The following is a 27,461-nucleotide window of genomic DNA, read 5'->3' as shown; positions in this document are numbered from 1 at the left end:
ATGTAGTTTTCAGTTTCCTAGCCAGTTCAGTTCACTAAGGGCCTGTTTCACAGACAGAGTTTAGATTACTCCAGGAGTAGGATTTAATGTGTACAGTCGTGGCAAAAAATTGAGAATGACACATTAATTTTCACAAAGTCTGCTGCCTCAGTGTCTTTAGAGATTTTTGTCAGATGTTACTATGGAATAATGAGTATAATTACAAGCATTTCATAAGTGTCAAAGGCTTTTATTGACAATTACATGAAGTTGATGCAAAGAGTCAATATTTGCAGTGTTGATCTTTTTTCAAGACCTCTGCAATCCGCCCTGGCATGCTGTCAATTAACGTCTGGGCCACATCCTGACTGATAGCAGCGCATTCTTGCATAATCAATGCTTGGAGTTTGTCAGAATTTGTGGGTTTTTGTGTGTCCACCCGCCTCTTGAGGATTGACCACAAGTTCTCAATGGGATTAAGATCTGGGGAGTTTCCTGGCCATGGACCCAAAATATCAATGTTTTGTTCCCCAAGCCACTTAGTTATCACCTTTCCCTTATGGCATGGTGCTCCATCATGCTGGAAAAGGCATTGTTCGTCACCAAACTGTTCCTGGATGGTTGGGAGAAGTTGCTCTCGGAGGATGTGTTGGTACCATTCTTTATTCATGGCTGTGTTCTTTGGCAAAATTGTGAGTGAGCCCACTTCTTTGGCTGAGAAGCAACCCCACACATGAATGGTCTCAGGATGCTTTACTGTTGACATGACACAGGACAGATGGTAGCGCTCACCTCGTCTTCTCCGGGCAAGCCTTTTTCCGGATGCCCCAAACAATCGGAAAGGGGATTCATCAGAGAAAATGACTTTACCCCAGTCCTAAGCAGTCTTTTGCAGAATATCAGTCTGTCCCTGATGTTTTTCCTGTAGAGAAGTGGATTCTTTGCTACCCTTCTTGACACCAGGCCATCCTACAAAAGTCTTTTCATCACTGTGCGTGCAGATACACTCACACCTGCCTACTGCCATTCCTGAGCAAGCTCTGTACTGGTGGTGCCCCGATCCCGCAGCTGAATCAACTTTAGGAGACGGTTGTGGCACTTGCTGGACTTTCTTGGGCACCCTGAAGCCTTCTTCACAACAATTGAACCGCTCTCCTTGAAGTTCTTGATGATCCGATAAATGGTTGATTTAGGTGCAATCTTACTGGCAGCAATATCCTTGCCTGTAAAGCCCTTTTTGTGCAAAGCAATGATGACAACAAGTGTTTCCTTGCAGGTAACCATGGTTGACAGTGGAAGAACAATGATTCCAAGCACCACCCTCCCTTTGAAGCTTCCAGTCTGATATTCAAACTCAATCAGCATGACAGAGTGATCTCCAGCCTTGTCCTGGTCAACACTCACACCTGTGTTAACGAGAGAATCACTGACATGATGTCAGCTGGTATTTTGTGGCAGGGCTGAAATGCAGTGGAAATGTTTTTGGGGGATTCAGTTCATTTGCATGGCAAAGAGGGACTTTGCAATTAATTGCAATTCATCTGATCACTCTTCATAACATTCCGGAGTATATGCAAATTGCCATCATACAAACTGAGGCAGCAGACTTAATATTTGTGTCATTCTCAAAACTTTTGGCCATGACTGTACTATTTAAACTATGACATTTAAGTAGCTTTCTTGAACATGGCTTACATTTGCTTTAGTTAGTCAGAGACTATGGAGTCCTGGGCTTCGGTCCAAACACTTAAAAGACACACCCTCGTCCACTTACCCTCCTCGCCTTATGCCCTTGGGGGAATCCCCGCTGCCATCTTGGCGGGTGGTCCAAATGATTAGCTAAGCAAGGGAAGTTTGCAATGTAAGGCCCTCGTTTTTAGTCGGCTTTGCAAGTGTACAATTGTGTTTACTCCCGTGCCTGAAACTCTCCATAATTCAATTTGCGACGATTGTACATCCGCGAAGAAAAGTCCACAATAACCTAAAAACAACATCAGTGGAGAAGTCAACATTCAAGTGTCAGTACAAACGAATGCAAATAAGTTAGAAAGTGTGCTACTAATGCACAAACGTTTCGTAAAAAGTAAATATGTTTTTGTTTGGTTGTCTTTTGGGAATTGTAGAAATAAAACATTTTCCTTCTTCATAAGTTCCAGCTAGGTATGCTAACGTTAGCTAATTAATTTGCTAGCCATCTTACAGTAGGCTAATATTAATAATTATATATTTAATATTAAGTAGACATGCAATCATAATTGACTGTCGCTCATACCGGTAGTTGAAAAAACAATCATCTCGGGATCAACGGGCGATGAATTTATGGCCAAGGGTGGCCCATTTAAAAATCTTTCCTTCCTCCCTCGTCCTGCAAGTGTATACTCGTCAGACGTCATCAGAAGTGTCCACTTAATTTGAGGGCTGAGGGGATAGGGTGTGTCTAAGTTTTTGGACAGCAAGTCCTGGAGTAAGTTAAGTAAGTCTAAATGAGAACACCTGTGTTAACACTTCTTGGCGCACCGATCCCTTTAGCGGGATCATTTTTGTCAACATCCGCTGAATTGCAGAGCGCCGAATTCAAATTAAATTACTAAAAATATTGCACAAGTGCAATATAGCTAAACACAGCTTAGCTTGTTGTTAATCCACCTGGCATGTCAGATTTCAAAAAAGTTTTTTGGCGAAAGCAAACCAAGTGTTTATGTAAGGACATCTCTCTCAGCAGACAAAACATTACAAACAGCTAGCAGCAAAGTAGATTGGTCACGAAAGTCAGAAAAGCAATAAAATGAATCGCTTACCTTTGATGATCTTCGGATGTTTGCACTCACGAGACTCCCAGTTACACAATAAATGTTCCTTTAGTTCCATAAAGATTATTTTTATATCCAAAATACCTCCATTTGGTTGGCGTGTTATGTTCAGAAATCCACAGGCTCGAGCGGTCACGAGAGGGCAGACGAAAATTCCGAATAGTATCCGTAAAGTTCATAGAAACATGTCAAGCATTTTTTATAATCAATCCTCAGGTTGTTTTTTCAATAAATAATCGGTAATATTTCAACAGGACCGAAGCTTTTTCAATACGAGAGAGAGAGAAAATGTATGCTCCAAGCTGCTCGCACATGCAAAACTCTGCTGGCACCCAGCCATCCACTGACGCGATGTGATCTTTCTCGCTCATTTTTCAGAATAAAAGGCTGAAACTATGTCTAAAGAATGTTCAGACCATGTAGAAGCCATAGGGAAAGGAATATGGTTGACATCCCTTTAAATGGAGGGAAGGCATGCAATGGAACAGGGAGCTTTCAAAATAGAAGGCACTTCCTCTTTGAATTTTCCTCAGGTTTTTTGCCTGCAAAATCAGTTCTGTTATACTCACAGACAATATTTTGACAGTTTTGGAAACTTTAGAGTGTTTTCTATCCTAATCTGACAATTACATGCATATTCTAGATTCTGGGCCTGAGAAATAGGCAGCTTCATTTGGGTACGTTTTTCATCCAAACATCAAAATACTGACCCCTACACTCAAGAGGTTTTATGCCTGATTAGGTTAAGTATGAGCACATGCTGTTGGTTTAATGGTGCTCATAAAAACCTGAAATGGAATAGAAAACGCCATTACTGGTGTGAATCTCGAGACAAAGACAATGGCAGAGGCTAAAATCATTTGTGAGTCAAATCATCCAGTTATTGAAAGTAAAAACAACACTACTGCTACTGAGCAAAATAAAGAGTGGTTGGGCTGCAACTTGAAGTGAAATCAATAAATTTGTAACCACAAGAAGAGTACAACTTCGAGTGAGATATCTTCATTAATATCAGTATTTTACATTTCTCTTTCATATCTGTGACATCACTTATAATGAATGATATCTGCCTTTATAGACTCTGTGGAAGAACCTTAAACTGGCTTTAAAAAGAGAATGCCGAGATCAGAAGAGAGTGATTTACTACTGGTGGTGGACCACCAAAAAAAAGACAAGACTGATGAATTGAGTGACTTGCTGTCTGTAATAATAGAGCACCAGCAACCTCTGGATGGTATACCAGACAATGACCAACCTCTGGATGGTATACCAGATGATGACCAACCTCTGGATGGTATACCAGACGATGACCAACCTCTGGATGGTATACCAGACGATGACCAACCTCTGGATGGTATACCAGACGATGACCAACCTCTGGATGGTATACCAGACGATGACCAACCTCTGGATGGTATACCAGACGATGACCAACCTCTGGATGGTATACCAGACGATGACCATTTGGACATTTCAGATAAAGAACTGAGCACAAATGGTACATATACCAAACAAAGTTAATTAGTTACTTCCTTTGGTAAATATATTCCACTCTCTGAGTCAATCTTTACTCTTCTTTCATTCTAAGGACCATATGAGTTTATGGTCCTTACAATGTTTATGGTCCTTACAATGTTATTTACAATGTTATTTTTTCAGAGGAAAGGAATGTGAACAGGTTGGAAGAGCCAGTGCACAGTGAGTGTGTACCCTCTACATCTGCTATAGCATCCCTGAGAGAAGATGCTGCCACCACCTTTCAGCAGAGAACAAAAAAGATGACCATGCATGAAAAGTTAGCCAGAGAATTTCATGAGCATGAAATGAAATATCTGAATGAAGAACATGAAATTACAATTCTACAGGTTGGATTGGATATGAAGTTGGAAGAGAGAAGAATGATCCAAAAAAGATAATGATGAGACAATTGTGATAACCAGCCATGGTGAACAATATATATAAAACATTTAAATGTTTTTATTTGGATATTCATGAGTATTTTAATCACCACAAACTACATTTTAAACCAGCCTTGGTTTAGTCACTTCATTTTGCTGCACACTATTTGAATTTTGTACAGAACAAACATTATCAAAGCAAAAAATAAGCCATAATGAATACATTCCATATTTAAATGCATCTCATCTAGTTGAAGTGCTGCAATGTGAAAGCAACTCTGTATGCAAGTCCTCGTTGGTCATTGCCTGCCTCAGCCTTGGGCATATTATCTTGATCCTGATCTTCCATTCGAGGAGGTAGTTGTGCAGCACAGCTGTAGCAATGATCACCTTGCAGCATCTTCTTGGCTTGAAACTAAGTGTATTGCGTAAACACTGGAATTGATTTTCCATACTCCACACATACACTCGACCATCCCTCTCGTGCGGGTATGAGCTTGGTTGTAGTATCTTTGCTGCTCAGCTGTTGTGGGATTTATGTATGGAATGAATAGAAAGTTATTCTGACCATATCCACTGTCAATTAGTAGTCCACGTTGTTGTCCTCCCTGAAACTGAGCACACAATGAAGAGTTGAAAAATCCTTGAATCGTGAGTTGCACCTTTCCAGTGGGCAACAATGTTTGAAAACTCAAAATTAGGAGTGCATACACCCTGAACATTGATGGAAAATCATTTCTTACGGTTCCTGTACACTTGATGGTAATATTACATCCATCCAAACAGCCAATCACTCCTGGGAAGTGCCTATATTCATAGAATTGCACTTTATAGTTGGCTTGGCCAGCAGCATCAGGAAACTTCAGTTCCTGGAGACCTCAGTTCAAAAATGGCCCTGTTTCACGATGAAAGATGAAAGTTTCCAGATGCCAAAAACCTCAAAGTGATCAGAACTTGGAGAGAATTGGTTAAAGGCCTTCCTCTTTGAGACAGAGAGGAAAGTCTAGGCAAAGATTATCTTCAATGCATTTTCTTTGTACATACGAAAGCGGTCTCAAAGCCATTTTTATCAAAGTAGTTTAATGGATTACTCCTATCCACAAGTACTCATCTGGCTGGCCTCTGTAGTGCATGTTGGTCTTCATTTAGATATTCCAACTAGTCCATGCTCCCCCACAAACAGTACTAAGCAGAGGTTAAACCTGCCTTTTTGAAGGATTAATTTAAGCTTCAATTTAGTCCTAGAGTAGCTCTAATCCTCCCTCTTGCAATCGGCTTTGTTTAATCCAGAACAGGATAAATCTAAGACTATTTTAAGATAAAGCGACTTGTACAGACTAGAATTAAGATAGCACAAAACAGGCATTTTACTCATGGAGTAGGCTTAAGCGTTGTCTGTGAAACCGGCCCTAAAAGTTGTATATCAAGTGCAAACATTTTGTCTTGATTCATTGAAATAAAAACCTTTAACATAATCTGCCTGAATTGTGTTTTAGTCCATTTTAATGTTTTTGGGACACATGAGTGTGTGGTGTGCTATATTCCAACACATACACTACCTTTCAAAAGTTTGGGGTCACTTAGAAATGTCCTTGTTTTTGAAAGAAAAGCAGACATTGGCTGTGAAGTTAAGTTGTTTTGTAAGTATATAGCATATGTATCTGTCTTGTATTCCAAGAAACGTTTACAAGCATTTAAATATTTGTATATTTTTCCATTTGTTTTCTGGTAAATATTTGAAGCTTGCTCGAATTGGCTGTAAATGTATAGATTTGCACATTAAATGTAGTAAAATTTTCAATTGACTGTTCAGTTGCCCAGTTACAGACTTACTGGTCCTTAACCCTTTCTCCCTAGTCATTAGTCATGTGTGTCCAATTCCAAATCAAATTTTAGGCCAGGGTTGGTATGGAATTGGACATTGGTTTCTAGTTAGTGTTTGCATATCTGGAGGTTCTAGATTTGTGTATGTAATATGGCAGAAGTGTCCTGGAGTCCATTACACAGCAGGGTTGAGTCAGCACCATATTGCTACACCTATCCAAGCCCCATCAGGTCAAGCACTACAAAGATAGAGTAGGGGGTTAAAAATCCTTCTCTCGGCCTGTACCTTGACATGGTTCGAGGGCTTCCAACTAACCCAGGCCCATGTTATTGAACTGGTTGCCTGTCGAGGACAAGTGACAAGAAGAACTAGCCACAGCACCCGATCAAGCATCTCCTGATTATGCCCCTTTCCTCATCCTTTAACTCTTTCTCTCCTCCCAACTAACACAGAGATTTGAAGGAGCAGAAGACTTACAAGGCAAGCATACGTTGTTGCCAAGGGGCCCAACTTCCTGTGTAATGCCCGATTCCTATTATTAATTGAAGCCATTTGGGATCTGCAGTAATGGTGCCATCGACGTGTTCAATAAAAATACTCTGGCTCAATGCATACAACACCAGGAGCGACCCAAAAGTTATTGGTGGCCATTTCCTTGATACGGTTGGGGAAGTGGGGGGCTGCGCCCGCATTGTAGGAGCAGACATGGGGACGGAGAACAGTCGTGTCTGGGACATGCAATGGTACCTACGACAGAATGATGATGCCATTGGGGGCGAGAGAAGCTTCTTATACGGTCGAACCACCAGCAATCAGAGAATTGAAAGCTGGAGGGGGTTTCTGCCTAAAGTATGTTGATTTTTGGCTTGAGCACCCACATAGACTCTAAGATTCAGGTGATTTCGACAGACTTCTTGGACAAGAACCTTATGCTGTTCTGCTTAATGGGCTTACCTGCCACACTGTACTGCACTTACCTATAAACGTTCTTCTTCCTTATCCATGTACCTCACCAATAATGCAATTACAAGCATATTTTGTAGTGTTTCCGAAAACAAGGACAGAATGAAACTCTTAATATGTTTTATTTTCCTATGATTTCATATCTAATTGCAAGTGAATTGCATGCTGTTAGGAGCAGACAAGCGTCCAACTCCAATCAATAGACCCCCCCCCCCCCCCCCCCCCCCCCCCCCTTACATCAGCTGATATCTCAAAGTGCTGTACAGAAACCCAGCCTAAAACCTCAAACAGCAAGCAATGCAGGTGTAGAAGCACGGTGGCCTGGAAAAACTCCCTAGAATCCTAGGAAGAAACCTAGAGAGGAACCAGGCTATGAGGGGTGGCTAGTCCCCCGGGTGGAGATTATAACAGAACATGGCCAAGATGTTCAAATGTTCATAAATGACCAGCATGGTCAAATAATAATAATCACAGTAGTTGTCGAGGGTGCAACAAGTCAGCACCTCAGGAGTAAATGTCAGTTGGCTTTTCATAGCCGATCATTAAGAGTATCGCTACTGCTCCTGCTGTCTCTAGAGATTTGAAAACAGCAGGTCTGGGACAGGTAGCACGTCCGGTGAACAGGTCAGGATTCCATAGCCGCAGGCAGAACAGTTGAAACTGGAGCAGCAGCACGGCCAGGTGGACTGGGGACAGCAAGGAGTCATCATGCCAGGTAGTCCTGAGGCATGGTCCTAGGGCTCAGGTCCTCCGAGAGAAAGAAAGAAAAAGAGAATTAGAGAGAGCATACTTAAATTCACACAGGACACCGGATAAGACAGGCGAAGTACTCCAGATATAACAGACTGACCCTAGCCTCCCGACACATAAACTACTGCAGCATAAATACTGGAGGCTGAGACAGGAGGGGTCAGGAGACACTGTGGCCCCATCCGATCATACCCCAGACATGGCCAAACAGGCAGGATATAACCCCACCCACTTTGCCAAAGCACAGCCACCACACCACTAGAGGGATATCTTCAACCACCAACTTACCATCCTGAGACAAGGCCGAGTATAGCCCACAAAGATCTCAGCCACGGCACAACCCAAGGGAGGGGGAGCGCCAACCCAGACAGGAAGATCACATCAGTGACTCAACCCACTCAAGTGACGCACCCCTCCTAGGGACGGCATGGAAGAGCACCAGTAAGCCAGTGACTCAGCCCCTGTAATAGGGTTAGAGGCAGAGAATCCCAGTGGAGAGAGGGGAACCGGCCAGGCAGAGACAGCAAGGGCGGTTCGTTGCTCCAGAGCCTTTCCGTTCACCTTCACACTCCTGGGCCAGACGATCAGTGTATTCTCTATGGCCTGTAGTGGAAACCAAAAGATCTGGAGCATTAGTTGCAATAATCTTTACGTGTATTCACTATTTTACAATTCTAAAGTTCAGTGGAATCGGAACAATGTCATTGTAAACATAGCAGTCTCTCTCCTATGAGGCCTTTCACCTACCAACACACTAGCAATGCCAATCCCAACGAGCCACAGGTTTTGAATTTTGTCATGAGCTCTGAGTTGAGCGGCCGTGCTGCCCCTGGTGCCCCTTTAATTTATTTATTTTTAGGATGTGTGTATTGCTATGCATTACTGCGCCATTGGAGCTAGAAACAAGCTTTTTTCTGCACCTGCGATAACATTTGCAATTATGTGTTCACAACCATTAAAATTATATTTTTTAGCGTTGCTGTCCAGCAACTGGTGGTGCTGAAATCTCAGAGGTATCGCTCTTATGTTTATTTGGTGCTGATTTGTGCCACTGTTCATGGTCCTGAATCAATACGTGTCTGCTGTTTTAATGGGCACATCTTGGAGTTCATGGGGCTTCTCCCATGGCAGGCCACTAAGCCTAATACAAACTTCTGAGCCCCAAATTCGACAAGGGCTTTGAAAAACATATAGGATAGGCTACTGGTAGTCACAAATGATGGTAAAATACCTATATTTTTTCCTTATTTTGGCACTTGTAGGGCTTGTTATGTTCATGATACCTTAATAACAACAACAATATTTCCACCTCTATAGGATGAATTGGACACTACAAAGGACACCTGGAACACCTGATCCACCCGTCAAAGAATGAGAATGTCCCCCCATTTTCAGCCTGACGTCACGTACACAGTTCCAGAGTTGTATGACATACACTGTGTGGTGTGTCACAAGAGGACATAACCAGCTGTGAGGACCATCGTGTCCACCGTCATGACTGACATAGCTTGTGGTGAGGATGTGTATACCTTGTGCTCTTACATCATGGCAGAGAACAATCTAGCTGTTCCTGCAGATGCATATGTAACAGTATAACTTTAGACCGTCCCCTCGCCCATACCCGGGGGCGAACCAGGAACCCTCTGCACACATCGACAACAGTCACCCATCGCTCCACAAAAGCCGCGGCCCTTGCAGAGCAAGGGGAACTACTACTTCAAGGTCTCAGAGCAAGTGACGTCACCGATTGAAACGCGCGCACCGCTAACTAAGCTAGCCGTTTCACATCCGTTACACTCACCCCCCTTTTGACCTTCCTCCTTTTCCGCAGCCACCAGTGATCTGGGTCAACAGCATCAATGTAACAGTATAACTTTAGACCGTCCCCTCGCCCATACCCGGGCGCGAACCAGGGACCCTCTGCACACATCAACAACAGTCACCCCTCGAAGCCTCGTTACCCATCGCTCCACAAAAATATACTAGCTATTTACCAGTCATATTATTTGAGAATCAATGGATAGGAATTGTGCCTTTAAGTAACAGTATACTTTTACATTTATTTTCAGACAAAATATAAGCAGTGTTGACTTTTGTTATCAATGATCCTTTTATTTCATGAACATGTAAACACATGAACAAACTTTGGACTCAAACACATGAAGTTTTTACAAAGTAGGCTACTCCTGAGTGGGGCGAGTGCGCACTGAGGAACCGCGGCTGTAAAAAAAAAATAAAAATAAGTTAAAACCGAACCCATACGCTAATTATTGGTAGTTGTTTGGCAAACATAGATGAGTCTCTTCTTTCAGACGGTCTTCAAAATCAAAACATCTGGGCTGTATGCAATTTGAAATTATGATCTGAAAAAAAGTTACATTTTTTTAAAGAAAACTAAAACAGAAGATGCTCCATGTAGACCGAAATAACTCGCTGATCTTCAGCCTTTTCAGTCACAATCGATAAGTCACCCATCAGAGTATTCTCAATTTAATATATTTATTATTATTATTGAAAATAGTTTTGATATTGTTTAGGTGTACTTTTGATGGACAAGCAACTTGTTGGATGAAGGGGCAGGGAGGAAAAAAACATACTCCCAAAAACTGCTTATAACAAATTCTGACTTAATTTTGCCGGACACCAGGAAAAGTAGCTGCTGTCTTGGGGATCCATAATAAATACAAATTATTGTGTTTTGTGATTTAGAAATTGTAACAATGTCAGTGTGTTTTAAAGAAAAGTCAAGGATGGGGACAATGGCACTGAGTACAACATGTGTGTGTTCTTCAGTAGTCTTGGGGGCTTCTTCCAAAGTTACTCTTAGTTTCAACACAAGGACATGTGCGCCAGTTGAAGAAAGTAAGACAGGGTAAAACATAACATTGTAAATGTAGTGGTTGAATGTGTTGTCAACATAATTGGGTCAGGTAGCCTGGTGGAACAAGACAGATACATTTATACTGCTCCCCTCTAACGCAACTAGCATCCTCCCTGGTAACTTTTGACAATTAATCTACTAATGCTACATGATTGATTTGAGAAAGTTCATTGTGTGTGTGTGAGAAAAGGTCTCACTTACATTTAAATGATGTCCATCACCCACACTTTGGAATCCAGGACCTGGGTGAATTCCTCTGGCATCTCAAGGTATGATGTGTAGGTGTTGGGGGATCTCCAAAACACATCTGCGGGTGTGTGATTGGGGCTTCTCACAAAGTCACTCTTGGGCTCAACAAAGTAGACGTGAATGGCTGAAGACACAAGTACATCTGCACCTGTATAAGAAAGTAAGACAGAACAGAGAAACAGTAAATTACATTTGCATTTAACGTCCATAGAAGCAATATCAAACAAAACACACGCTAGCTGGTGAGCTACTTAATTATCATTGTTCAACATTGAAATTACCTGTGCAAAATCTGAGAAATGTCTTAGGCAGTTGGTTGAGCAGTTATGGATGTACTTATTTAAAAAGTCCATGACCGTTTGTTCCCTCTTGAGAAGGTATCATGTTTAACAGCTGCAGCAACTCTTGAATGTTGGTGTGAGGCTCCCGAGAACCAAGTCAAAACCCCCAAGATGCAGTTTCAACCTTTTCAGTACGCTGTTCCAGGACTCAGCAATGTAGGCAGGATATGATTTCTTTGTGGGTGACTTCAAGTAGCATCTTCTGCCAGTTCATCTCATTGATCAGAATCTTGACATCATGTGCTCCCAGCAACTGACGAGCAATCTTGGATTGACTGTTTGACGATGACCGTTTCCTCACTTGGTATAGACTCCAAAAATGTTGCCAAGAAGTTTTCAGATTTGATCTGTTCTCCAAGACAGTGTTGCAGAAATGGCTTGGCCAACGCTAAAGGGAAGTAGCCTACCATGTTGTAATCCAAGGATCATCACTTTTGCAACAGTTTCCCACGAGTCCTTCATGTCATGGGAATTTTCATGGTCCCACTTGTGCACTTCCTCATGAATGTTTCCCAGTATTCACTTAAGGCGTCCCTCAGCACTCCACCATGGGCCTCACCTTTCTCTGTGGTGCCACTGGGTAGAATAATTTCTCTCTCTAAAATGGTGTCTTCTTCAGAAACACCTACATCTTGAATGGCAGCATTCAGGTCTTGGAACACATTTCCTCTACACATTTTGATTCTGGGTATCCTTTGCGGGGTGGGGGTGGGCCTCGGCGTTGAAAATAACATAGCGTCAATTGGAAGAGCATCATCAAGCAAAGCACTCATGCAAATGTTTTTGTTCTTCCTGGCCAGGTGAATGGAGGGAGTGGTAAGCTTGAAGACCGATGGGAATGTCCTGTGTCAATTTCCTCTGATTCCAGGCTTTCTTTGCGGCGGATGGTAATGTCCCCTGTGCTGATTTCCTCCAATTCCAGGCTTTCGTCGTCAGATGAGAAAACATTGGCGATTCTGTTGTACTTGATTATGTTATTCTTCTCTGTAGAGATAGAGGCAGCTGCCTTGAGACTTTCATCTGCCGCATAGTTTATTTTTTTGCTGGAAAGATATAGTCTAAAAATGTTTAAAACTCTTCTGAGTTCGTATTGTTCGACCAATGTAGTAGATGGGTCTTCCTCAGTAAAGTCTTGCATGGTGAATTCAAAACCATTAACATGCCCTAGTTTGCTTTTTCTATTTGGAAAGAAAAGTGCCTTACTGACCACCAACAGCTCTGCCACTGTACCCATCTTTGCTGCCTTTAATTGTCTTGTCTCACCACCTTTCTTTATCTGTGACTTGGCAGAATGAGTTGACACCAACTTGTTCCAGTCATACAATTTGGAAAGTACATTCTGTTTTCTAATTATTGGCGTTTCCAAAGTTTTGCTGACTTCTCATTACTTTTCTTTCAGTGTTTAAAATGTTCCATATCCCTCTCTGCAGCTTTGGATACACTTGATCCCTGGAGAGCGGCCACTTCTCTTTTGCAGTACTGACTTAAGATCACCAAACCTGGGCACGTATTGTGTGAGTTGGGCATCCGTCATGCCCTCGACAGCACTGCAGTCAATCTGAAAACAAAGGAGGAAAATAGTTACAGCTTTGAGCAAGTAACTATATTTGATGGATGGTTATAGTGGATGGATGAATAAATTAAGATGTAATAGATAGATAGCTCAATTAAAGCAAGAATCCATAACTGAAGTAATAAAAAGCTGAGGAATGGGCCTGGAGAAATGTAACCACTCAAATTCATACACAGAGCAACTAGCATCTCTAACGCAACTAGCATCCTCCCTGGTAACTTTTGACAATTAATCTACTAATGCTACATGATTGATTTGAGAAAGTTCATTGTGTGTGTGTGAGAAAAGGTCTCACTTACATTTAAATGATGTCCATCACCCACACTTTGGAATCCAGGACCTGGGTGAATTCCTCTGGCATCTCAAGGTATGATGTGTAGGTGTTGGGGGATCTCCAAAACACATCTGCGGGTGTGTGATTGGGGCTTCTCACAAAGTCACTCTTGGGCTCAACAAAGTAGACGTGAATGGCTGAAGACACAAGTACATCTGCACCTGTATAAGAAAGTAAGACAGAACAGAGAAACAGTAAATTACATTTGCATTTAACGTCCATAGAAGCAATATCAAACAAAACACACGCTAGCTGGTGAGCTACTTAATTATCATTGTTCAACATTGAAATTACCTGTGCAAAATCTGAGAAATGTCTTAGGCAGTTGGTTGAGCAGTTATGGATGTACTTATTTAAAAAGTCCATGACCGTTTGTTCCCTCTTGAGAAGGTATCATGTTTAACAGCTGCAGCAACTCTTGAATGTTGGTGTGAGGCTCCCGAGAACCAAGTCAAAACCCCCAAGATGCAGTTTCAACCTTTTCAGTACGCTGTTCCAGGACTCAGCAATGTAGGCAGGATATGATTTCTTTGTGGGTGACTTCAAGTAGCATCTTCTGCCAGTTCATCTCATTGATCAGAATCTTGACATCATGTGCTCCCAGCAACTGACGAGCAATCTTGGATTGACTGTTTGACGATGACCGTTTCCTCACTTGGTATAGACTCCAAAAATGTTGCCAAGAAGTTTTCAGATTTGATCTGTTCTCCAAGACAGTGTTGCAGAAATGGCTTGGCCAACGCTAAAGGGAAGTAGCCTACCATGTTGTAATCCAAGGATCATCACTTTTGCAACAGTTTCCCACGAGTCCTTCATGTCATGGGAATTTTCATGGTCCCACTTGTGCACTTCCTCATGAATGTTTCCCAGTATTCACTTAAGGCGTCCCTCAGCACTCCACCATGGGCCTCACCTTTCTCTGTGGTGCCACTGGGTAGAATAATTTCTCTCTCTAAAATGGTGTCTTCTTCAGAAACACCTACATCTTGAATGGCAGCATTCAGGTCTTGGAACACATTTCCTCTACACATTTTGATTCTGGGTATCCTTTGCGGGGTGGGGGTGGGCCTCGGCGTTGAAAATAACATAGCGTCAATTGGAAGAGCATCATCAAGCAAAGCACTCATGCAAATGTTTTTGTTCTTCCTGGCCAGGTGAATGGAGGGAGTGGTAAGCTTGAAGACCGATGGGAATGTCCTGTGTCAATTTCCTCTGATTCCAGGCTTTCTTTGCGGCGGATGGTAATGTCCCCTGTGCTGATTTCCTCCAATTCCAGGCTTTCGTCGTCAGATGAGAAAACATTGGCGATTCTGTTGTACTTGATTATGTTATTCTTCTCTGTAGAGATAGAGGCAGCTGCCTTGAGACTTTCATCTGCCGCATAGTTTATTTTTTTGCTGGAAAGATATAGTCTAAAAATGTTTAAAACTCTTCTGAGTTCGTATTGTTCGACCAATGTAGTAGATGGGTCTTCCTCAGTAAAGTCTTGCATGGTGAATTCAAAACCATTAACATGCCCTAGTTTGCTTTTTCTATTTGGAAAGAAAAGTGCCTTACTGACCACCAACAGCTCTGCCACTGTACCCATCTTTGCTGCCTTTAATTGTCTTGTCTCACCACCTTTCTTTATCTGTGACTTGGCAGAATGAGTTGACACCAACTTGTTCCAGTCATACAATTTGGAAAGTACATTCTGTTTTCTAATTATTGGCGTTTCCAAAGTTTTGCTGACTTCTCATTACTTTTCTTTCAGTGTTTAAAATGTTCCATATCCCTCTCTGCAGCTTTGGATACACTTGATCCCTGGAGAGCGGCCACTTCTCTTTTGCAGTACTGACTTAAGATCACCAAACCTGGGCACGTATTGTGTGAGTTGGGCATCCGTCATGCCCTCGACAGCACTGCAGTCAATCTGAAAACAAAGGAGGAAAATAGTTACAGCTTTGAGCAAGTAACTATATTTGATGGATGGTTATAGTGGATGGATGAATAAATTAAGATGTAATAGATAGATAGCTCAATTAAAGCAAGAATCCATAACTGAAGTAATAAAAAGCTGAGGAATGGGCCTGGAGAAATGTAACCACTCAAATTCATACACAGAGCAACTAGCATCTCTAACGCAACTAGCATCCTCCCTGGTAACTTTTGACAATTAATCTACTAATGCTACATGATTGATTTGAGAAAGTTCATTGTGTGTGTGTGAGAAAAGGTCTCACTTACATTTAAATGATGTCCATCACCCACACTTTGGAATCCAGGACCTGGGTGAATTCCTCTGGCATCTCAAGGTATGATGTGTAGGTGTTGGGGGATCTCCAAAACACATCTGCGGGTGTGTGATTGGGGCTTCTCACAAAGTCACTCTTGGGCTCAACAAAGTAGACGTGAATGGCTGAAGACACAAGTACATCTGCACCTGTATAAGAAAGTAAGACAGAACAGAGAAACAGTAAATTACATTTGCATTTAACGTCCATAGAAGCAATATCAAACAAAACACACGCTAGCTGGTGAGCTACTTAATTATCATTGTTCAACATTGAAATTACCTGTGCAAAATCTGAGAAATGTCTTAGGCAGTTGGTTGAGCAGTTATGGATGTACTTATTTAAAAAGTCCATGACCGTTTGTTCCCTCTTGAGAAGGTATCATGTTTAACAGCTGCAGCAACTCTTGAATGTTGGTGTGAGGCTCCCGAGAACCAAGTCAAAACCCCCAAGATGCAGTTTCAACCTTTTCAGTACGCTGTTCCAGGACTCAGCAATGTAGGCAGGATATGATTTCTTTGTGGGTGACTTCAAGTAGCATCTTCTGCCAGTTCATCTCATTGATCAGAATCTTGACATCATGTGCTCCCAGCAACTGACGAGCAATCTTGGATTGACTGTTTGACGATGACCGTTTCCTCACTTGGTATAGACTCCAAAAATGTTGCCAAGAAGTTTTCAGATTTGATCTGTTCTCCAAGACAGTGTTGCAGAAATGGCTTGGCCAACGCTAAAGGGAAGTAGCCTACCATGTTGTAATCCAAGGATCATCACTTTTGCAACAGTTTCCCACGAGTCCTTCATGTCATGGGAATTTTCATGGTCCCACTTGTGCACTTCCTCATGAATGTTTCCCAGTATTCACTTAAGGCGTCCCTCAGCACTCCACCATGGGCCTCACCTTTCTCTGTGGTGCCACTGGGTAGAATAATTTCTCTCTCTAAAATGGTGTCTTCTTCAGAAACACCTACATCTTGAATGGCAGCATTCAGGTCTTGGAACACATTTCCTCTACACATTTTGATTCTGGGTATCCTTTGCGGGGTGGGGGTGGGCCTCGGCGTTGAAAATAACATAGCGTCAATTGGAAGAGCATCATCAAGCAAAGCACTCATGCAAATGTTTTTGTTCTTCCTGGCCAGGTGAATGGAGGGAGTGGTAAGCTTGAAGACCGATGGGAATGTCCTGTGTCAATTTCCTCTGATTCCAGGCTTTCTTTGCGGCGGATGGTAATGTCCCCTGTGCTGATTTCCTCCAATTCCAGGCTTTCGTCGTCAGATGAGAAAACATTGGCGATTCTGTTGTACTTGATTATGTTATTCTTCTCTGTAGAGATAGAGGCAGCTGCCTTGAGACTTTCATCTGCCGCATAGTTTATTTTTTTGCTGGAAAGATATAGTCTAAAAATGTTTAAAACTCTTCTGAGTTCGTATTGTTCGACCAATGTAGTAGATGGGTCTTCCTCAGTAAAGTCTTGCATGGTGAATTCAAAACCATTAACATGCCCTAGTTTGCTTTTTCTATTTGGAAAGAAAAGTGCCTTACTGACCACCAACAGCTCTGCCACTGTACCCATCTTTGCTGCCTTTAATTGTCTTGTCTCACCACCTTTCTTTATCTGTGACTTGGCAGAATGAGTTGACACCAACTTGTTCCAGTCATACAATTTGGAAAGTACATTCTGTTTTCTAATTATTGGCGTTTCCAAAGTTTTGCTGACTTCTCATTACTTTTCTTTCAGTGTTTAAAATGTTCCATATCCCTCTCTGCAGCTTTGGATACACTTGATCCCTGGAGAGCGGCCACTTCTCTTTTGCAGTACTGACTTAAGATCACCAAACCTGGGCACGTATTGTGTGAGTTGGGCATCCGTCATGCCCTCGACAGCACTGCAGTCAATCTGAAAACAAAGGAGGAAAATAGTTACAGCTTTGAGCAAGTAACTATATTTGATGGATGGTTATAGTGGATGGATGAATAAATTAAGATGTAATAGATAGATAGCTCAATTAAAGCAAGAATCCATAACTGAAGTAATAAAAAGCTGAGGAATGGGCCTGGAGAAATGTAACCACTCAAATTCATACACAGAGCTATGGATGCAAGGACTGACCATCCATGATATCAAAATTAAAACAAGCTTATATTTTGGGTTCTGATAGGATGCGACAGTTGAACTAAGCTCATGAGGCATTTATAAGTTATATTCTTGAAGAATCAATATATCTCTCATTAATCTATAAGTCCAAAAATGAATGTCACAAACACAGCGATGTGTGAGACAAACTGTGCCCCAACTATCCCACTGCCCACAAATGGGAGAATGATATACATCTGGCTAGGCAGCAGCACTGGCCTTTCAGCACCACTGAGTTGTTCTGCTATACCAGGGTTTCCAGAATTCGGTCCTGGGCCCCCCCCCTGAGTGCACATTTTGTGTTTTGTCCTAGCACTTCACAGCTGATTCAAATAATCAAAGCATGATGAGTTTAATATCTTCATCAGCTGTGTAGTGCTAGGGCAAAAAACTAAAACGTGCACCCAGGACCGAGTTTGGGAAACCTGCCTTAAATGAAACCTGTCCAATGAGCGGAGTCACTGCGCACGCAAAGCGCTGTCCATTCAGCATTACTGAATGTCGGCTGCTGGCTCAACTCCCCCATGGCTAGAACTTCTTGTAGCCTACTTCCTAATTCCACCATTGTTTGGTTGAGTTAGCGTTGTTTGTCATGCATGTGTGGTCGGTGTGGTGCATACATTCGATTTATCGAATGTATGCGTAAAACTGTATGTGTAGACGGCTTGACAGAAATGGTAGCAGAAGGTAAATGTTGAACTGTTGTTGCACACATATCCAGATGATGCTGCGCAAAAATGCTGTCAGTGTGTTCGAAGCGTCACCTTCTGCTACCATTTCTGTCAAGCCGCATAAATTTGATAAATCCAATTGATGCACCGCATCAAACGCAATGATGTAAGGCAAACGCTGCGTTTCATTGGAATTGAATGTAATTGTGGTGTACCAAAATGCAAAACACTGTCGGTGTGATCGAAGCGTTACTGCCAGCTAGCTACATAAGCAATTATACATCGTTTACCTGTTCTAATTGATCTCAGACTATGGTTCCATCAGCAGCATAATTTCTGGCAAAGGGGTGCAGACACAAATGAATGGAAAAACACGCATATTCCGAGGATTATTAAAATTGAGTGGATTAAAAACCTGAGTGAATTAATACAAAATATGAGGGAACTGATAAAAAAATATATATAATTGCAATGGATTTTTTTTTAATCAAGGGGAATGGATAAAAAAACAACAACCAAGGAACGGGTTAGTATGGCAGTTTTTTCCTCTCCACAATGACGCCTAAGGGGCTCCATACCAATTAGATCAGCTTTGAAAAATAACTGATGTGATTGGTCAAACGACCAAATAGCGGAAAAAATATCTAAATTGGGCTGCCTGTCTTAACAGTCACACAGATAAAGTACGGTGAACAACATTTATATGAAGATTCGATTTAGGCCTGAATGTGTGGCCTTCAAAAACAAGGGAAAACTGCTCACACAACGGTATAAGCAATGGTAGTGTAGAATGCCAAATGTAAACACCTGATTTTCCTTGATTGCATACATCAGACATGTCATTATCCAATGGTCAAGTTCTCTCAATTGTGACGTAAGGGGCACCAGAAATTAGAATTTCTAAAAATATTCCATGTCAACATGTGCGGTGGAGACCGGGGAAACGTCGGGCAAAGAGGATATCAGGTAAGCTAATTGAATACTTTTGCTTTGTAATTTCAGGTAATGGTTACAATATAAAGTAAACTACAAACATGCTGAACACACATACATGTAGACTACAAATCATCTGAGTTTATCGATATAAAAATTCGTTTCAGTCTCACAACATGTCTTCACCAACTGCAGACGTCTTCCGATGTGGCTTGCAAATGTATCAGCTGTCCCCAGATTCAAGGCGGCTTGGGTCATACACAGAGGACAGAACATATGATAGTTTGGATGGGTAAGAGCCCTTGTTACAGATGATTACTGTAATATCTGATACATTTAAATGTCATGTTTTAAAATTAATTGTTCAGACTTACAGGGACCAGATTGGTCATTACAAAAACATGATCAGAAATATAGGCTGTAATGTTCTTGTTCAGGTGGAGCATGTGCATTCACCTCAATTGAGGTTTATTCAATGTCAAAAAACACTAAATGTTTATCAACTTTTGAATGTTGATATCAATGGTTCTGCAGAAGTTCCACAGAGTTGACTGATGTGTTTGAAGAAGAGGACTGTATTCAGGATGAAGGCTGGAGTACCCCTGTTGTAGACCTGAAACAGAAAATTGCAGCTCGGCTAGAAAACTATCTTACCAATGAGAGCCTGTCTGAAGATGCCTTTTTACTGAAACATGTTCAGAGGAACAAGAAGGGCTACGTCAGTGTGAAGTTACTAACTTCATTCAAAAAGGTAGGATTTATAGATTACTTTGTTATTGAAAACTACCCTGTTCACTGCTTTGGCCTGCACTGACATGTCTTTTGATAACAAGTATAACCTTTGACAATTACTAACCTAAACATTCTGTGTCATAGATCAGGGAGCTCACACGTGACTGGCGAACCACTCTGGCTGCGGCTCGCACCACGCAGCAGCTGGAAGTCAACGAGGAGGGAACCAAGGTGCGACGGAGGGACCCAGTGCCCGACTGGCTACTGTGTGTCCCCACCAGCAAGCTGCTGCTGGCCTGGAACCTCCTGGGAGGAGAGGACAACGATGAGGAGAGCGTAGCCCCGGGGGTGGAGCAGCAGAGCCTGATGGAGACAGCTATGAGACTATTTGGCTGCCACGGCACCATCACGTCCCTCCGCATCCTGCGCCCAGGGAAGGAGATCCCTGCCGAGCTCAAGAGGTATGCAAAGAAACACATGGAGCTGGGGCGTAAGGTGTGTGCCGTGGTGGAGTATGAGTACCTGGAGGGGGCACGGCGGGCCTATGAGGCCCTGCAGGCTGAAGAGCAGCTACAGGGGAACAGGGCTGTACGCGTGGTACTCCTAGGCAGCAGGGGCACCAGGAAGCCAAGGGGCAGCCAGGACCGCACAGAGGAAGAGTCTGAGGACGGCATCGAGAGTGTGTGCTCGAGGAAGCCCAACCGCAAGGGCAGACGCTACCCGGGCTACTCCCTGGAGGACTCTGCCCTCTACAGCTCATCTGAGTCAGACTTCGCCCCCGCCTCGCCCAGGCCCAACCGCAGGGTCACACGACCTCAGGCTCTGTACGGCAGCCCCCTGGCCATCCCCCGGGTGTCCTCCTTCCGCTCAGACCCCTACAAGAACCCAGTTTGTAGCCCTGTGGGGAGCCCCCTCCTGCCCCGTAAGCTGTTCCCCAATGGCCACACTCCGTCCCCGCTGGCCGCTCCAGAGATCAGCAGCAGCCCTGTATCCAGTGGCAATGGAAGCTTTGGCAGCAGGAGCAAGTGCTCCGGGGACTATTCCCAGGAAAGTTTGGGCTTTGTGGGGAGCCCCTGGGTCCAGCGTCGGAAGACTGCCGCCCAGACATTTTTTCCTGACAAAGGTGGGCCCCTCTCGCCTGGCCTGCCCAAGAGGCCACTGGGCGTGGTGGATGTGCTGCGCCAGCCGCTTGGCCCTGATGGCACTAAAGGCTTCTACAACTGCATTGGCAGGGGGAAGCTGGTAGTGCAGCAATGATAAAGCCTGGCGAAAATTACCTCTGCCCAAAGCAAGGAATGATTTGATCTTAATGTAACCACCATATAGTGTTTACAATTACTTTTGATTGTCTCAATGTTTATCTAAATGAAATGGGGGGGGGGGGGGGGTCACATTGGTCAAACTTATGAAAATGTTATTTTGTATTGATTAATAAAGATTACGATGTACTTTCAACAGTTCTTATGTTATTTCCCTTTATGCCCAGTATGGACTAAAATTATTCCGACTATGCAATATCTCAGTACATTACTATTCTGGGGTGAAACATGGTTTCATTCCTGCCTCAACTGCTAAAGACACACGCATATATGGTTATCTGAACTTCCCTAGCATAACTTCTAATGTATGCGCCTCCACCAGGATAATGTTCTCAATGTGTCAAGTCCCACAGGGGCAATGGCCACTATAGTCTGTGTCAGGCACCATTCCCTGTGCCTGCATGTCTTCTAGTGGGCTATGTTCTACAAAGATAGTATTGTTTTTTTCTCTCACACTGCCAAGTTATTTTTCCAAATAAATGGTGTATGAATAATTTATTCATGTAGCAGACTGCCCCGTTAAAGCATTCCTCATTGAACAGAAATACCTATTCTCATTTCTTCATTGACTATGACCGTAACATGAACAGAGTGAGCAACACACATTTTACAGTTCAGAGGCAATATGCAACTGTCCCCATGCTAAAGGTACAGTGATCACAAACGGAACAATTTAAGCAGCCCAATCATGCAGTTGTACTGAAAGAAAAAGCAGACAAACTTTTAGCCACCTGATTTAAGCCAACACTATATTGCTTCTATAATGATTAAGCAAAACCATACAATATAAAGAGTACAAGGCATGGCTGTGACGTCAAACTACATTTGTAGATTTAATACAAGGTTCAATCAGGAAGGCTGATCTGAATGCTTGTTTAAACAACTCACTTTGTATTCTATGCCCGTAGAATACAAAAACAGCATAGCATCTTGTTTCATCTCTTCCCATTAGCCAAGTGTGGAATGCCATTCACCTATTTACCTTAGCCTATAAGCGTGGCACAATAATGCACATTCCTCACGCTTGCCATTTAACCTATGGGCTCACGCTTACCACCTTTCTCTCAACCAATGGGTCTAAATCTTGGGATGTATTTGTCAATTTACCCTTGCTCTCATACTTGCTGTTTTTCAGCAACAGTTTGACAACCATCCACCTTCCTACCACCACCTATAATAACCTTGAAGGACATCATAGGAACTTTCCTTCCATTATGAAAAAAATAACCACTTTGATTCTGACCCTACTGGAATGTGACATCTATGTAGCAGCTAATGTTGCATAGACTTGCTTCACTGAAGCAAATATTGATGCCAGTAAGAGGCATGTCTTATATTCACCATTAAATGTGTCATGTTTACAAGGGAGTAACTACAATCCCTGAAAAAACTGAATTGTCACGAAAAAAAAGATTAAAAGTATACACTACATATACAAAGCATGGGATGGATTGGAACCTAGCCTTGCAGGTGCTGCAGATGTACTTTCTGAACTTTGACCAGGTGAACACTGACCATAGAGGTCCTGTTTACACTATTTCCAAATATTTGATATTACAGTATAAAAATATAGCAGTTCAAACAGTAACAGACGATAACCAGATGTCTATACATTTCACATCTGGTTAAGACATGGAATCAAGGCAGATTAGTTTCTCTCCATTTGGTTACATCAAAGGCTTCATAACGTGTCAAGCAGTTCCCCCACATTCATGTAAGATGTTAAGTTGTAAGTCATCTGCTTAACATACAGAACTACTTGAACATTAAAAAAATAACGACATGCATGATGTTTTGAAATTACTCATGCCTCTACTTCAAGTACTATCCTCTTCTAGAACCTTTTCACCTCTAACCTATGTAACTCTTCTCAGGGGCCTTTTACTATACCGTTGTTCCAAACACTATCTCATCCAGCTCCTGGTCATCCATGTCATCCTCACTGAGGGAGAAGTCTTTGTGGTTAGAGATGCGGTTGGGACTGCAGTTTGACTCCCCGTCTGTGAGGGACGTATTGGCAGTGGGTTCACCCATCCCCACAACTGGCCCAAGTCTTTCTGCCTCAGCCATATGGGACAGCATACTGTCTAGTAAAGGCCTGCTCTTGCAGATGTTGTCCAGGAGCTGGCAGCGATGTTGCAACTGTCCTATCATAGCATCCTTCTCCTTGACCATGTTCTGAAACCTCTGGATGGTCTCTTCTGACTTGCACAGCTTCTCGTGGAGGTAGTGAATCTCTCTAGAGAAAAGAAATGAGACATGATTGATAACCTTTTACATATTAAATAACAATGGTTGGGGATATTAAACGGGAGCTTTGGTATTGCCCCGAAGAGACAAGACCTCAAATCACTTACTTATCCTTGGCCTCGGCGATCTCCTGGGTAGCAGCCCTCAGTTGCTCGTCCTTCCTGATGAGACTCTCTGCTTGCTCCCTCACGGTGTTCTCTGCTGCCTCGAGCCACTGTTCCAGCTCTGCTACCCGCCTGTGCACAGCGACCAGGTGTGCGTTCGCCTCCCGAATTTGGACTGGTGATGGCGAGGACATGTCACATGAGGAATATGGTACGACCTAAAGTCAAGTTACAATAGCACACCGTAGAAGATTGATTAACGATCAAATAAGAGAGCAATGAATGATCACTTGAAATCTCGTGAACAAGCATTTCACCGGAGGGCTGGTGTTTACTCTTCCCGCCATGCCTGCACCCTCTTCAGCGTTTGTTCCTCGTTAAACAACTGAACCAAAAAATATTGTTCCGTGTCCAGAAAAAAAGTATTGATTATGTTATGCTAACCAGCTACCGCTACCGACACGTCATCCTACGAGATTCTAAGCTCCAAAACTCATAAGAAATGCATCAATATATAATTGAATTGATTCATTACGAACAACATGCCTCGAGCTATATACTCGTTCGTTATCTGCACTGTTTTGAAATTTAAAAAAAGCTGGATAACTTGAATGAACTTTGAAACTGATTCTCTTTGTAACCTGTGGATTAAACTCCGCCCCGGAAACAGTAGTGTTGACAGCTTTACATACAATGTAGAAAAATTGTCAGTGTGTTATGTTGTTTTATATGTAGCTAATAACACATTTAAAAAGTAATTGTATTTTCAACTTTTTTTTAAAGTAAACAGAATACTTTTCACAAGTTGTTTGTTTAGCTAATACATGTTTATCAATAAAGTTTTCCGATATTTCAAGTGTCGTCTTCTTTCCCCCCCATCTCGCGATATTTCCTCAATGTCTGTGTCCTTCATGTGAAATCCAAAATGGGTTATTGGGATCTGCAAGAGGGGAAAGATTGTATCGAGAAAACATGGATCACCACTAAATTGGGCACAGCTCTAGGTATCTAAATCTAACACAAAGAAATACATTGTGGAAATTAGCTAGCTGGAGGTAAAGAACAGTAAAGTAACACTAGACTCCATAACCGGTTAACGTTAGCTAGCTGCCGAGCTAACTTGCCATAGCATATTTAACTGTCATTCTAACTAACTACTGCTAGCTTACTGTACTAGTAAGCAATGTGTTGTTTTCAACAAATGTAACGTTGTTCGGTTAGCTAGTTGTTTAGCCGGCAGTTGCTGTCAGGCAGTACAGCTAAGGCAGTAAATTAAACTATGGATTTTGAATGATGTTTACCAGTTAGCTAGCAAGCTAATCATAGCTAACATTCTTGTGACTTTGAAAGACAAAATGACTTGTCAAGTAGGTAGCTAGCTAGTTAACCCAATGCACAGTAATCTAACAGCCAATTTTTTAAAATATTTTTTTTACACACAGGGTTGGTGGGTTCAGCCTATCACATTGTGGCATTCCAGCCTGATTCCGCAATCCAAGCTGTTCAGAGAGCCACAAATGGCACAGTAACCATGGGTATGCATGTCTCTAATCTCATACACTGATAATAATCACCTGGCTTGCTGCCATGAAGGTATCCAATCTTACACTTAAATACCTAGCTACACCTAGACCAGTAGCCAACAGTGTTCAGGCTAGAATGTTATCTCAGATCAGTACACTACATTTGTCAAGAAGATTTAGTCCAAGGGCCGTATCCACAAAGCATCTGTTGGACTGCTGATCTAGGGTCTGTCCGTATAATGCAAAACTGATCCTAGATCAGCATTCAGCTTTGTGGATATGGGCCCAGGTCACAATGCTGAAATGTACCTAATAAACACAGTCTCTACAGCTGCCTCGTTTGAGTGATGGTGAAAGTGTCTGTTTGATCTTAGTGTTTCAATGGTGATCAGATTTTTTTGGGGGGGGGGTGATCAGATGTTTGTCATAAGGAGTTGTAAACAAACACAGTTAAGGTGGGTTTATGCCAGTATGTGTTAATTTAGGGCTCTATTCAATCATATTCACTTCAGCCAACATCAACATAGCGGTTGTTTTGGCAGTGTAATTGTGTTAGAGCTGGCAAATCCACAAACGACACCTGTCATTATACCTAAAGCGAACGTTGCTATTAGCTGCATGGAGTTGCATTGCGAGAGATCCCATGCAGCCTTGTTTACACATTAGAACAGTGGAATGTGAGATGTAATTTACACCTCGATTAGGCTGATAGAAATCCTCATTATTTAATGATTTTCAATTTGAGAGTCATTACATTTTATATAGCCTACACTTTCTTGTTCTGAACGGGACAGGTGTGACTTTGTGAAAATGATCAAGTGCAGCTGCTCACCGATTTGACAGCTCCAACTCAGTTACACTGCCAAAACATCAGTTATGCGGGTGTCAACTATCGATGGTTAGGCCTAATGCTTGATCTGATTGAATCCAGGCCTTAAAACCAATTATCTTTCCTTTCATGACAGCTGCCTTGGGGGCGATCTTTGGAATGACCACTTGTCTAGCTGCACAGGCCCGGGATGCTCCTGATGATCCGGTGAACTATTTCCTCGGAGGCTGTGCATCAGGAGTCTTTCTTGGAGCTCGTAGTGAGTAGTCTATATTAAATAGTATGCTGAAGATTTGGGTTACATGCAGTAGGAACAAATGGGAACAAACGTTTTGAAACGGATAAATAAAATGAGCATTCTTATTGGATAAGTTTGGGTGGAACCTCCTCTGTTTCAAAGCATTTTCTTCCAGGGTTTAATTATAAAAATAGTTATTTTCCCTTCTGCCCTTGTTAACATCCCACATAGTTACCATCATATTGCTGTCATCTATCAAGCGCTATAAGAACTTTGTAGGGCAGTGAACATCTTCTCATTGCCAGATGATGTTTGCTTGAGATACAGAGGGGCATCAGAGATTATCCTCTTTCTTTTCCACTAATAACATGTACTTTTTTCTTTATGATACACAGCTCACAGTGCAATGACAGGCACGACGGCATGTATTGGGCTGGGGACACTGGCCATGTTCACTAAGGTGGGCAAGATGGAGGGCTGGAGATTAGCTGGACCACCCAGGATGTAAACAGCCCAAGGGGGAGACTATATATTGACACGTATATTGTATATTAAATATTCCTTGAATAAACTTGTGTAAAAGAGTGTCTGACAGTCTGTATCCTGCACCTCCCTGCTTTAGCCACATGGTGGAAACATTGGCTATCTTCCCAGACAATTTGCACCAATCAACAGCAATTGAAGATTGTGTGTGTGTGTGTCAACTTAAACAGTGGTGTAAAGTACTTAAGTAAAAAATACTTTAATGTACTACTTAAGTTTTTTAAATATATATCTGTACTTAATAATTTATAGTTTTGACAACATTTACTCCACTACATTCCAAAATAAAATAATGTACTTTTTCCA

The 27,461-nt window shown here is 42.3% G+C and overlaps 3 protein-coding genes and 2 long non-coding RNA genes across 6 annotated transcripts; 2 read left to right on the top strand and 3 right to left on the bottom strand.

Moving 5' to 3' along the window:
* Positions 1-8,695: 8,695 nt before the first annotated feature.
* On the bottom strand, positions 8,696-13,251 carry LOC110503761. Of its 2 annotated transcripts, none has more exons than XR_002470523.2 (3): positions 11,637-13,251; positions 11,308-11,503; positions 8,696-8,828 (listed from the first exon to the last, which is right to left on the bottom strand). It is a non-coding gene; the product is annotated as an uncharacterized LOC110503761 (long non-coding RNA). The 2 variants fall into 2 exon arrangements; XR_002470515.2 differs by lacking the exon at positions 8,696-8,828 and adding an exon at positions 10,173-10,445.
* A 2,490-nt stretch (positions 13,252-15,741) lies between these two features.
* Positions 15,742-19,322, bottom strand: LOC118944655. Its single transcript, XR_005039952.1, has 3 exons — positions 18,975-19,322; positions 16,159-17,776; positions 15,742-16,025 (listed from the first exon to the last, which is right to left on the bottom strand). It is a non-coding gene; the product is annotated as an uncharacterized LOC118944655 (long non-coding RNA).
* A 186-nt stretch (positions 19,323-19,508) lies between these two features.
* On the top strand, positions 19,509-22,213 carry larp6b (La ribonucleoprotein 6, translational regulator b). Its single transcript, XM_021582117.2, has 4 exons — positions 19,509-19,650; positions 19,785-19,909; positions 20,152-20,368; positions 20,494-22,213. Exons 1-4 carry the CDS (start codon positions 19,606-19,608, stop codon positions 21,604-21,606), a joined length of 1,500 nt encoding a protein of 499 aa, XP_021437792.2. The 5' UTR covers positions 19,509-19,605; the 3' UTR covers positions 21,607-22,213.
* Positions 22,214-23,018: 805 nt separating this feature from the next.
* On the bottom strand, positions 23,019-24,714 carry LOC110503571 (vimentin-type intermediate filament-associated coiled-coil protein). The gene is made up of 3 exons (XM_021582003.2): positions 24,340-24,714; positions 24,026-24,240; positions 23,019-23,907 (listed from the first exon to the last, which is right to left on the bottom strand). The coding sequence occupies exons 1-3, from the start codon at positions 24,367-24,369 to the stop codon at positions 23,553-23,555; spliced, it is 600 nt and encodes a 199-aa protein (XP_021437678.2). The 5' UTR covers positions 24,370-24,714; the 3' UTR covers positions 23,019-23,552.
* A 156-nt stretch (positions 24,715-24,870) lies between these two features.
* On the top strand, positions 24,871-27,461 carry LOC110503510 (NADH dehydrogenase [ubiquinone] 1 alpha subcomplex subunit 11). Its single transcript, XM_021581890.2, has 4 exons — positions 24,871-25,026; positions 25,465-25,557; positions 26,511-26,633; positions 27,008-27,461. Exons 1-4 carry the CDS (start codon positions 24,948-24,950, stop codon positions 27,118-27,120), a joined length of 408 nt encoding a protein of 135 aa, XP_021437565.1. The 5' UTR covers positions 24,871-24,947; the 3' UTR covers positions 27,121-27,461.

This window comes from Oncorhynchus mykiss, chromosome 1, assembly GCF_013265735.2.
Source record: "Oncorhynchus mykiss isolate Arlee chromosome 1, USDA_OmykA_1.1, whole genome shotgun sequence".
Lineage (NCBI taxonomy): Eukaryota > Metazoa > Chordata > Actinopteri > Salmoniformes > Salmonidae > Oncorhynchus > Oncorhynchus mykiss.
This window is presented reverse-complemented; position numbering and strand designations above follow the sequence as displayed.

Excerpts from the sequence above, each read along its gene's own strand:
- LOC110503510 (XM_021581890.2), top strand. The coding sequence starts at position 24,948 with ATGGGTTATTGGGATCTGCAAGAGGGGAAAGATTGTATCGAGAAAACA. Across the intron at positions 25,558-26,510 it reads AAATGGCACAGTAACCATGG|CTGCCTTGGGGGCGATCTTT; the intron begins GTATGCATGTCT and ends CTTTCATGACAG. Across the intron at positions 26,634-27,007 it reads AGTCTTTCTTGGAGCTCGTA|CTCACAGTGCAATGACAGGC; the intron begins GTGAGTAGTCTA and ends TATGATACACAG.
- larp6b (XM_021582117.2), top strand. The coding sequence starts at position 19,606 with ATGTGCGGTGGAGACCGGGGAAACGTCGGGCAAAGAGGATATCAG. Across the intron at positions 19,651-19,784 it reads TCGGGCAAAGAGGATATCAG|TCTCACAACATGTCTTCACC; the intron begins GTAAGCTAATTG and ends AATTCGTTTCAG. Across the intron at positions 20,369-20,493 it reads TACTAACTTCATTCAAAAAG|ATCAGGGAGCTCACACGTGA; the intron begins GTAGGATTTATA and ends TCTGTGTCATAG.
- LOC110503571 (XM_021582003.2), bottom strand. The coding sequence starts at position 24,369 with ATGGCGGGAAGAGTAAACACCAGCCCTCCG. Across the intron at positions 24,241-24,339 it reads GAGTAAACACCAGCCCTCCG|GTCGTACCATATTCCTCATG; the intron begins GTGAAATGCTTG and ends ACTTGACTTTAG. Across the intron at positions 23,908-24,025 it reads ATCGCCGAGGCCAAGGATAA|AGAGATTCACTACCTCCACG; the intron begins GTAAGTGATTTG and ends TCTTTTCTCTAG.